General features: G+C 42.4%; 1 protein-coding gene across 4 annotated transcripts; it reads left to right on the top strand.

Moving 5' to 3' along the window:
• Nucleotides 1-2757: 2757 nt before the first annotated feature.
• LOC124033167 (apoptosis regulator BAX-like) lies at nucleotides 2758-8207 on the top strand. 4 transcript variants are annotated; one of them, XM_046345130.1, is made up of 7 exons: nucleotides 2758-3097; nucleotides 3770-3818; nucleotides 3917-4022; nucleotides 4267-4310; nucleotides 6155-6287; nucleotides 6408-6512; nucleotides 7692-8207. In XM_046345130.1, exons 1-7 carry the CDS (start codon nucleotides 3025-3027, stop codon nucleotides 7788-7790), a joined length of 609 nt encoding a protein of 202 aa, XP_046201086.1. In that variant the 5' UTR covers nucleotides 2758-3024; the 3' UTR covers nucleotides 7791-8207. The 4 variants fall into 4 exon arrangements, with proteins under 4 accessions (XP_046201086.1, XP_046201084.1, XP_046201087.1 ...); XM_046345128.1 differs by lacking the exon at nucleotides 4267-4310 and having other exon boundaries at nucleotides 3917-4078; XM_046345131.1 differs by lacking the exon at nucleotides 4267-4310 and having other exon boundaries at nucleotides 2758-3621; nucleotides 3917-4078.
• Nucleotides 8208-11437: the final 3230 nt, after the last annotated feature.

Below are 11437 nucleotides of genomic sequence, written 5' to 3'. Positions count from 1 at the left end.
CAAGATGGCTGGGGGGAAGCAGGTGGAGTGTGAAGGAGGGGGGGTTGGGACACTAAAATCCCATGTCTGCTCATCAAAACAGAAATGACACAGCACCACCTAGGGCTAGGCTATTAGAGACCATGTAACAATGCTGTGTTTAACTTGGAGCTGCTCTGTGTCGGTGTCCTCCTACAGATTGCCTCCTTGATAGTCTATTTCTAGTAGAGGAGAATTCCATAGGGCAACAGCGACATCCCCTAAGAAGTTGGTAGTTTGAGTAAAAAACATTGTGAAAGGGTAAATCCCATGAATGCAATGTATTAATTTAGTTCAAACTAATAAAGCACTGCAGTGTCTGCATAAACGCAAATTCACAACTTTGTTAACTAAAATGTTCATTTAAATAATGTGCGTGAATGTTCTGTCTGTTATTGTGTAATTTAATTAAGTTAATCTAAGGATGTGAGTCTCGGTCAGTGTAATGCCTGTACCTCTTAAATCATGAAAGACAATAATTTAGCCTAGGCTACACCAGGGCTTTTCAAACTTTTCCTCCACAGGGACCCCTGCCCAGGCAAACCGGCAACCTATCACATGTTAGAATAAAAAAAAGTAATGTCTTGTCAAGTAGAAGTAATCCGTTTTTAAATTAATAGAGTTGTTAAACAGTTTCATTATTTGACCTCCCCACAGAACATTGGAAGAGGAAGAGTTAACTCTAACATAGTCATAGCTAGAAAGGTATCATTGCAGTGGAGAGACATTTTGCTGTTGTAATGCTAATGATCTGCAATTCTACACATTTTTCCATTGCGCTGAGAGAACATTTAGCAGATTTGAAGCTAATTTCCAGTGATTCTACACAGTTTCGCATGGAGCTGAGAGACAATTTTGCGGTTAGTAAGCTAATTTCCTGCAAATCGATGCATTTTGCCATAGCTAATGCTGTGTTCCTCTGCTCAAACAACAAAATCAATGAGCATGTGTCATGAATGCCCTTTTTTGTCTCATTTTCGATTCTCCCTGACTGTCTAGTCATTATTTGATTGTTAGTTCTCAAAGATGGTAATATAATGAAAAAAAAAATATATATATATATATAGTTCAATATCTTTACTGCATGCTTTCTATCTGGCCACAATGTAGGATCGGGAAGGGAGCATGGCAGTACCAGTGGCTAGATACCGAGTTTCCTGAAGTCCCACATGGAGATGGAATTCATGTTGGAGGCCCAGGCAAGGAAGAGGGCAGATGGCGAGAAAAGCAGAAAAAGGGGTGCGAGGTGCAAACCCAAACCGACTGCGAAATACAAGCCGAGGACTTTCTCCTTTGGGTCAAGTTCAGGAGATAAAAATGCATGTTGCACACTTGAAAACACTGAGCAGTCGACGGATAGTGAACTTGAAATTGAACCTGACAAAAGTGAGGAGGAAGAACCTGTGTCACCAGGTCACCCCAATGAGCAGGAAAATGCCCTGGATGACTCTGGCCCAGTGGGAGTACAATTCATGGAGAAAGTGGATCCATGCCTTTTGGATGATCCGTTTATGGAAGGAGTTGGGTTCCGTCAATTCGATCAAACTATCCTGAGGGGGATTTCTTGTGTCTGCTGCTCAGAGGGAGAGGGGGGGCGTTTCAAGACTCGGGATGAAAGCAGTGTCATGCCACCGGTCCTGTGTTGCTCTCCGGAGCAGAGCGCCGCTGAAAGGAGTGATAACTGGGTTGGGGTTGAGTGTTAAGTTGGCTCGACGGAAGTTGGGAATCCCCATTGTCTGTGATGCGTTCCATTAATTGGTGCGACGCAGATTTTTGGTGCAACTTCGTTTTGGTGGGGAAAAAATGTAGTGTTTCAATTGTGGGGGTGGCAATGTTGCTGGAGATCAGAAATGTTCTGTTCGAGTGAGACAGATCGAAGTTTCCAGGGTGAGAGCAGTGCAGAATGTGTCATATGCTGAGGCAATGAGGAAAGTAAGAGGATGGTGGGCAAAGGGTGAGGGAGTCTGAGAGGATCTCTGAGTAGTAGACCAGTACAGAGTGACCTGCACAGTTTCTTGGTGTTTATTACTATGGTCATTATTTGTACCACACGGATGGAAATGAGATCCCAGGAGATTGAATTGGTAGTCGGAGCTGCAGGGAAGTTTTGGGGTGTCAGATATTTTAGTGCAGAAGAACTACATGGGGTTTTGAGAGAAGGGGTTCCAGCCTCCCAGGCCAACGGACTGGTGTAGGATCTGCTTGGGCCAAAGTAGTGGGAAGGGGTGGTGGCGTGTGTTGGGGATAGTGGTATATACACTGAGTGTTCAAAACATTAAGGACACCTGTTCTTTCCAGGACAGACTGACCAGGTGAATCCAGGAGAAAGCTATGATCCCTTATCGATGTCACTTGTTAAAACAACTCACTATTAGGAAGGTGGTCTTAACGTTTTCTACACTCAGTTAGACAGGTCCTCCGGAGCCAGAGAGGTGTCAGTTTTTTCCCCACCCCTAGAAAACACACCCTGATTTAAACAAATTGCATTCTAAACTGAAGATCATGAATAGTTGATTATTGGAGTTCGTGTGTTATCTGGGTCTGGGGCAAAAGTGACACCAACCAGGCCCCCGAGGACTTGAGTTGCCCATCCCTGGGTTAGATGATGGTGCAATTTGTTTATTTTTTAAATTCTCTTTAATTTGTGAAAGAATGCGCAATGCACGTTCCAAACTTTGAAAGGCAGCAATACGCAACATAGTGTCTACTCTGCCGGAAAGTACACGAAGAAGAGATGCAATTTAGACACACAAGCAGCCCTAGACACTTGCACAACCCACTGTTTATTTCCGTGTTACTTCCTTGTTCTGTCTAGTCTCTGGTGTTTTTCCGGAGAGAAATATGTAAACAGCGGTAACATTTTTGGATTCGACTACATATCAACGCGAGCGACACAAGTCTAATCGTTTTTTTTCTTTAGATCCCCGACTTGCGGTTACAGATTGGGACAGACTCGTTGAGGAGATCAGGAGCTGTAGGACTTCTTCGCCCCAGTACTTCTAGTCGATGGCAGACTCCCGAGAAAGAAGGAAAACTGGCGAAGATGAGCCTCAGGGTGCAGTCGGGGGTGACAGTAAATGTGAATAGGCGCATGAGTCTTTGAAAGGTCGTCATCTAAAATATTTTCAACAAACAAACTATAGGCTCCCGTCAGAATCTTTACATGCGGTCGAAGCTAGACTTCATGTTCTCTGATCTTTCAGCATGTAGGCCTAGTTCTAGACTAATTAGCGAAATTGTGAAAACAGTCTTAGTGAGGTCGGCTATTTCAAAAATAAACAAATCTAGCACTAACAATCTAGAATGATTTTGGCCTACACACTTTGGGCTTGGAAGTCCATAGGAATGTCCTCTGAGGTCACTTCACTGTAACACATGTGAAACAAAAAGTGTAATACGAGGTCGGGAACTCTAGAAAGGGGCCAGAGTTGGAATTCCGAGTTGTGTGACTGTTCAAATACATTTTTTTCCCGAGTTCCCAGTGGTTTTGAATGCACTGAAGTTGGAAGTCAGAGATTTTCGAATTCCCAGTTGTTTTGAACGCGGCATAACTCTAACCCCCAAGTACAGTGAAGTACAAAGTCTACATCATGAAGTAAACATGTAGGTCCTGGGTGTGAGAAAAGTATCTACCAATTGAATTGGTGCACAGACGCGTTTATCATGCATTATCTAATCACCCCAATAAACTGTCATGTCATTAAACATTGATAATAAAAACATAAAATCACTAACACAATCTTTGTAACAGATGTCAACGACGAGATAATTATGGAACAAGGAGCTATTGTTTTAAGAGGGTAAATAAACAAACATAGCACTATTACCATTAGTATTCATCCTGATTATCACATTATCCATTTAAACAAGAAAAATGTTTTTTTTTTAATCCATGAAGGTATGTCATAGAGAGGATCAGTGCAGAAAACCCAGGGAGGCATTTGGCTCCAGAGGACCTTGGTGGCAGACCCAACGAACAAGAGGACCACCAAGTCAAAAACATGGTACAACAGCTGCTGCTGATCGCTGATGACATGAACAGAAATGCTGAGCTACAACAGTATGACATTATTTTCTTCTGAATTAGCATATTAGCTACAGTGCCTTCTGAAAGTATTCATACCCCTTGACTTATTCAAAGTGTTGTGTTTCAGCCTGAATTCAATATGGGTTCAATTGTTGTTTTTCTCACCCATCTACACACACTATATACCGTAATGACAAAAGTGTGTGTGTGTGTTTGTACAGTCGCCAGACCCACTGGCTCCAGGTCATCTACAAGTCCATGCTAGGTAAAGTTCCGCCTTATCTCAGTTCACTGGTCACGATGGCAACACCCATCCGTAGCACGCGCTCCAGCAGGTGTATGTCACTGATCATCCCTAAAGCCAACACCTCATTTGGCCGCCTTTTGTTCCAGTTCTCTGCTGCCTGTGACTGGAACGAATTGCAAAAATCGCTAAAGTTGGAGACTTTTATCTCCCTCACCAACTTCAAACATCTGCTATCTGAGCAGCTAACCGATTGCTGCACCTGTACATAGTCTATCGGCAAATAGCCCAACCATTTTTACCTACCTCATCCCCATACTGTTTTTATTTATTTACTTTTCTGCTCTTTTGCACTCCAATATCTCTACCTGTACATGACCATCTGATCATTTATCACTCCAGTGTTAATCTGCAAAATTGTAATTATTCGCCTACCTCATGCCTTTTGCACACAATGTATATAGACTCCCCTTTTTTCTACTGTGTTATTGACTTGTTAATTGTTTACTCCATGTGTAACTCTGTGTTGTCTGTTCACACTGCTATGCTTTATCTTGGCCAGGTCGCAGTTGCAAATGAGAACTTGTTCTCAACTAGCCTACCTGGTTAAATAAAGGTGAATTTAAAAAATGTAAAAATATATATACCGTGCCTTGCGAAAGTATTCGGCCCCCTTGAACTTTGCGACCTTTTGCCACATTTCAGGCTTCAAACATAAAGATATAAAACTGTATTTTTTTGTGAAGAATCAACAACAAGTGGGACACAATCATGAAGTGGAACGACATTTATTGGATATTTCAAACTTTTTTAACAAATCAAAAACTGAAACATTGGGCGTGCAAAATTATACTTATTTACATGTAAGTAGAGTTGTTAAAGTGACTATGCATAGATAAGTAGCAGCAGTGTAAAGGGGGGGGGTGCAATGCAAATAGTCTGGGTAGCCATTTCATGAGATGTTCAGGAGTCTATGGCTAGGGGGTAGAAGCTGTTTAGAAGCCTCAAGGACCGAGATGGCAGGAAGCTTGGCCCCAGTGATGTACTGTAGTCATTGAAAAATCATGTTAAACACTTATTGCACACAGTGAGTTCATGCAACTTATGTAACTTGTTAAGCACATTTTTACTCCTGAACTTACAGTATTTAGGCTCCCCATAACAAAGGGGGTGAATACATAGACTCATTCAATTTCAGCTTTTAAGTTTGAATTCATTTGTAAACATTTTGAAAAACATAATTCCACTTTGACGGTATGGGGTATTGTGTGGGCCAGTGACCAAAACAAATCCAAATGTAATCTATTTTAAATTCAGACTGTAATACAACAACAACATGTGGAAGAAGTCAAGAGGTGTGAATACTTTCTGAAGGCACTGTATTTGTCTGGTCTATGTGTAACCGATGTGAAATGGCTAGCTAGTTAGCGGTGGTGCGCGCTAATAGCACTTCAATCGTTGACTTCACTTGCTCTGAGACCTTGAAGTAGTGTTTCCCCTTGCTCTGCAAGAGCCGTGGCTTTTGTCGAGTGATGGGTAACGATGCTTTGTGGGTGACTGTTGTCGGTGTGTGCAGAGGGTCCCTGGTCCGAGCCCGGGTAGGGGCGAGGGAACGGACTAAAGTTAAACTGTTACATATGTTATGGTGGTGGTTTTATGCACTATTTTACTCAAACAACAGAGGTTGTTAGCCTGGATGTGAACACAAATGAGTATATTCCCATATCCTATGGTGGTGGTCTGGCAAATTTCCATCGAATTAAGAGCTTTATTATTTTGTCATTGTTTCATTTTCTTGACAACAAGAAACATGGAAAAAGAAACTTCCTCAGTTTCTAATTATTTGTCTCTCCTTCCTCTGACAGTCTAATAAACAGAGTCCAGGTAAACTGTGCCCAGGATGTGTTCTTCTCAGTGGCCAGGGAAATCTTTGCAGATGGTATCAACTGGGGCAGAGTGGTCTCCCTGTTTCACTTGGCCTACAAGCTTATTTACAAGGTAACACCCAGAATGTGCATGTTACTGAATATGAAATCATTGAAACGTTCAAATGTAAAGTAGAATAAATCTCCCCTCACTATATAGATGATTTATTTATTTGTTATCCCCCTTTCCAAGGCACTGACACAGAACCACTTAGAAAGCATCCAGATGGTTATTAACTGGGTATTACAGTTCATCAGGGAAAATGTCTCCGCTTGGATCCGACAACAAGGAGGATGGGTGAGTACCCTGCTGGAGTATGCCAACATACCCACCCATGAAGACTCCCCTGATAGATTTACAAGAAGACCATATTTTATTTATTAATACCACAAGAGCAGAGACACTGTCACAATCAGTACACACCTGCAGTAAAGAGATCCATTGAAAACAGACCGTGGGGGATAGAGGAAGGACGCCATCGTTGATGCCCGTTCAAAAAGAGAAAAGCTCATCTCACAAAGTGGATATTCGTCAAATCTGTCATGATGTCCTAAATGTTAACCACCGTTCGGATAAGCTGATAGCATAGCTAGCCATATAGCAATCAGTGGTGGTATTTTAAGTTGTTTTTAAGTGTAATGTAATTGATTGGTAAAAATGACGTGAACATGTATTGCGGTTTCCATACAAGCGTTGTCCAATTTTTGTGTTTGTTTTTTTTTTTGACTCCAACATATAAACAATAGCCTAAATGTAGGCTAACTTTGGGCGGTAGTAAAGAGATTCTGGATCTATCCACCACAGAGTTTCCATGGCCTGTCCATTGTTTTGGACGAACTCTTAACTGATCTATTCAAGAATGCACATCTGACAAGTATAGACATAAGTCACACGCCCATCTGACAAGACAAAAATGTAAAGGATGCCAGTTGATACGTTCTTGTACATACTGCGTATGGTGACTCACATGCACATGCATATCAAGAGGAGGAAGCACTCACTCCTACTCAAATACGACCATGAACAACATATGTGTACTCGACAGCATTGTGTGCACATGTAATGATGCTCCAAAAGGAGGTCTTGCTTGGGGGGGAGGGAGGGGGGGGTGTCAGTTTTAAAACACAGATGGAGTTATTAAATGAAGCTGCACCAGGGGTTGGAGGGGGGTGTTAGAGAGAGACTTCAAACGGCGCACAGCACATTGGCGCCATTGGCCAATGCAGGCAGGTAGTTCCGATGTGGGCAGCACCGAGTGCAACTACCTGGGCCACGTCACAGTACTGTCAGTTCATAAAGCTAAGCCTGTTTGATGAGTAACCTTGCCTCACATAAAGATCCCAGAACAAGCACGAGGCTTTAGCTCAGCAGGCTGAATGGTATTGAGTCCAGCCCAGAACTATGGTTAGTACGGACAATGCAATGGTTCCACTGTTGCACGTGACTGTGTGGTTGACTTTTTCTTTTTGCTCGCAGGAGGCGGTTATTAGCACCGTGTCACATTGGCGTACGGTGTCGCTTGTGGCTGCAGTGGCTTTCGTGACGGTCATGGTTTACTGGAGGAAAACACGCTGACATCTCAGGAAGTGCCCTTGGTGAAATCAAAGTGCTCTTAAAATGTGTACATTTTTCTGGGAACAGGTTCATGTTAAACGGGTTAATATGTTATGTCCTGTGCAGTAGATTTGACTTTGGGGTAATGGTGACATAATAATCTTGTTTTATATGTTGAATTGATCTGAGAAGGAACAGTTGGTGCCTTTTGGTACAGTACTCCACACTGAGAAAGTATTTATTAGTACCAATGTGAAACTGTATTTTTCTAAAAAATGTTTTTCTATTGTAAAGTGTTTTATTGAACAATGTTAAGTAAGCCACTCCAATTTTTTCACAGCTCTAAATATATATTATTTTTATGTATCTGAATGGAACGAATGTCTTTTTAAAATTGTGGCAAACATGCACACATGTTTAATAAAAATACTTTTGCCAAAGCAATATTGAATTTGTAATTTACTGTGTTTGAACTCCACTTCTCGAGTAAAGTTTAGTTTTGTACCCTGCTTCCTTTATCATTGTTTGGCCAGACCCCTCTGTCACTAATATGTTTTATGACAAAAGTTTAGGTTCCTTCTCATTAAGCCTGAAAGAATTGCCACATCCCAGGGGTGGGCAATCTTACCCAGCAAAGGCTGGCGTGGGTGTAAGCTTTTATTCCAGCCTAGAGGTAACACACCTGATTCCACTAATTAATATTGTATATTAGAATGACATGCAGTACTATGTTTAAACCACAAGATGTCCTAGTACTCTTATGAGAAACATGTCGGCGTATTCTAAACAAAATTGGAATTGTACATTAGTTTAGAATATTTCACAAACTCAATTTAGTCTGCAATATAAATTGATAGAAGCCTTTCACCCAATTCTTTCTTACTACTTCTAACTAAGGCTATGATGACCATTGTAGATATGTTTTATTATAAGTTTACCTGAGATGCAGGTGCAAGACTCTAGCCCAGACACTAAAAGCAAATTGAGGTTCAGGTGGAATTACAGATATTTTACCCCCCCCCCCCCATCACTGTTTTATTGTATTGATATTACCAAGAATATGATGTCATTTTTTTATTTGACCTTTATTTAACTAGGCAAGTCAGTTAAGAACAAATTATTATTTGCAATGACGGCCTACCCCGGCCAAACTCTCCCCTAACCCGGACGGCGCTGGGCCAATTGTGCGCCGACCTGTGGGAGTCCCGATCACTGCCAGTTGTGATACAGCCCGGGATCGAACCAGGGTATGTAGTGACGCCTTTAGCACTGAGATGCAGTGCCTTAGACCGCTGCGCCTCTCAGTCGTCTCAGTGTTGGCACAGCTGTGAAAAACTGTGCTGGGTTGATCCTCAATGTGAGTGACAACGATGAAAGTCCTGTAGGGAAGGTTGTCTGACCGCTGGTTGTCACATGTCACAGGTGTGGCATAATTTGTAGTATGGAGCTCAGTAAAGGGGTGTCATTGAGGTACGGCACATTTCCTTGAAAACATACAGTAAGGCAAACTGCCTTCATACAAGATGTATCCTTAACGTCTGCCTCGCCAGAACTGTTGGACCGTTTAGGAGCTTGTGAGTGCAACCTATCCTGGCCAGGACTTAGAATGTTTTCTTTATTCTGCTCTGCAGTGTGTATGCACTGTTAGTGATTCTGTTAGTCCTTACCTGTCTGACGAAATTAATCTGCTGAGTTATGCTGAACATGATCACTGATATTACATAACAAATGCCTCTCAATGAACCTTATTAGACTGTTCTGATCGCTAAAAGGAAATGGTGAACATCTATTAATCGTCTGAGTATAAGTGTAATTAGCTTTATTCTCAACCAAGGGCCGGATTCAATCAAAACCGCAGGAGACGGACACCAATGAAACATTCTGCTGTTCCCTGCTCAAGGGAAGGTTTATTTACGGTGACGGCCAAACCTGGACGACGCTGGGCCAATTGTGCACCGCCCTATGGGACTCCCAATCACGGCCGAATGTGAGCCAGCCTGGATTCGATTTCATTGTGTAAACACTCTCCAATAAGTGTGTAATATATTTTTATTTTTATGGCACTGGTGCAATGTGATTTTTATTCAATGCAGGTTCCTGCGGTGTGAGTCTGATTTGAATTCTTCAAAGCCAAGTATTTTCGATTGCGTCCCATTGGCAGTGTCCCTTGCACGTGATGATTCTCCACTATGCACCTGTGTCCTGCTTTGCCTGGCCCAACTCCAACAGACACAGCTGTGCAAATTGAACCAGTCTGAGCACAACATACAGGGAAAAAAGCGTGGGGATATGATAGAGCTCCCAAATGTTGCTCAGCAGATCAAAGGGGAACTCCTCCACAGTGGTTACACAATGTGTGAGTGCCTGACATGTGCATGGCATCCTCCTCTTCTACAACGTTCATTATTTGGGCAGTATTATTTACAAGGATGCAGCATTCAATGATTTTGAAGAATATTGGGTGTGCACTTTTTATTTCTACCTCATGATCAATATTTTTTACAATTAGTCATCGACTGTCCAACGGTAACCGGGGTGCTGATTTCTGGGCCCGGGGAAAGATTTCACTTTAATTTCCCCCCTCCCTATTGGTAACATACATTCTGCATCAAACCATGAAACACCTGCTAAATCACATGCTCGATGAGCGTCTGTCATCTCACTCTAATTAGCCGACATCTTTAGGCAATCTGCTGAAAATGGCTGTCGCTTTTGGTAACATACACTCTGCATAAAACCATAAAACCCCTGCCAGATCACATGCGCGACAGGCGTCTGTCATCTCGCTCTAGTTTGCCGACATCTTTAGCCAATCTGCTGAGCATGGCTGTCACTGGAAATCTCAGCCACATGGTAAACATGGGGCTAATAACCAGTGATCCACACAACCTCTAAAAAGTGAAGGCAACCAAATAACACTCAGTGGTGCAGTAGATACAGAGGAGAAACCCTGAGTGGCATCAGCCCAGTCATCACTGCGTCGTCAGCGAAGCTAACACACTGACAGTGGACTGGTCGCTGTACTTTACTAGATCTCACAAAACATCCTGCTGTACATGCCCCATTTGTAAATGGATGGTCGTTTATGATGTAGATCATTTCTATAAAATATCATTTAGTACCACTTGTGAACTTTGAACCACAGTTACGCCCTTAGATGACACCAGCCCTCCTATGACATCAGAGGTTTAAGAGTTATCATGTGGTGGCAGCAAAAGCAAATTGAGAACTTCTAAAAACTGCAATAGGGAAGGTTTGCTCCATGACACTGAACAAAAGTCGGTGTGATCCTATGTGGTCCTCTGTAGCTCAGTTGGTAGTGCATGGCTCTTGCAATGCCCGGATAGCGTTGGGACCACCGAAACATAAAAAATGGGTGCACGCTTGACTGAGTTCGCTTTGGATAAACGTGTCTGCTAAATGGCATATATGATATATTATCATGGTATCTTATGGCACACGGATGTAAGTAAGGAAGCAAATACCATTTCATGAAGTGCCGTACTTCAAGCTTCAAGGTCCCCAACTCAAAGGTGAATGGCATTGCTGTGATAGTCAAAGCAAACAGAAATGGGCCAATTCTATTTGCCTGTTTCTCTGACTTTTAGTGCAGATACACATCTTAAGGGGTTATTTAGGATCACTTAGTCACCGTGGCGAGAGTCGAC

This window comes from Oncorhynchus gorbuscha, linkage group LG04, assembly GCF_021184085.1.
Source record: "Oncorhynchus gorbuscha isolate QuinsamMale2020 ecotype Even-year linkage group LG04, OgorEven_v1.0, whole genome shotgun sequence".
Taxonomy (NCBI): domain Eukaryota; kingdom Metazoa; phylum Chordata; class Actinopteri; order Salmoniformes; family Salmonidae; genus Oncorhynchus; species Oncorhynchus gorbuscha.
This window is presented reverse-complemented; position numbering and strand designations above follow the sequence as displayed.

Coding starts and splice junctions, on each gene's coding strand:
- LOC124033167 (XM_046345128.1), top strand. CDS start 3,025: ATGGCAGACTCCCGAGAAAGAAGGAAAACTGGCGAAGATGAGCCTCAG. Junction 4,079..6,154: donor AGAAATGCTGAGCTACAACA/GTATGACATTAT, acceptor TTCCTCTGACAG/TCTAATAAACAGAGTCCAGG. Junction 6,288..6,407: donor CCTACAAGCTTATTTACAAG/GTAACACCCAGA, acceptor CCCCTTTCCAAG/GCACTGACACAGAACCACTT.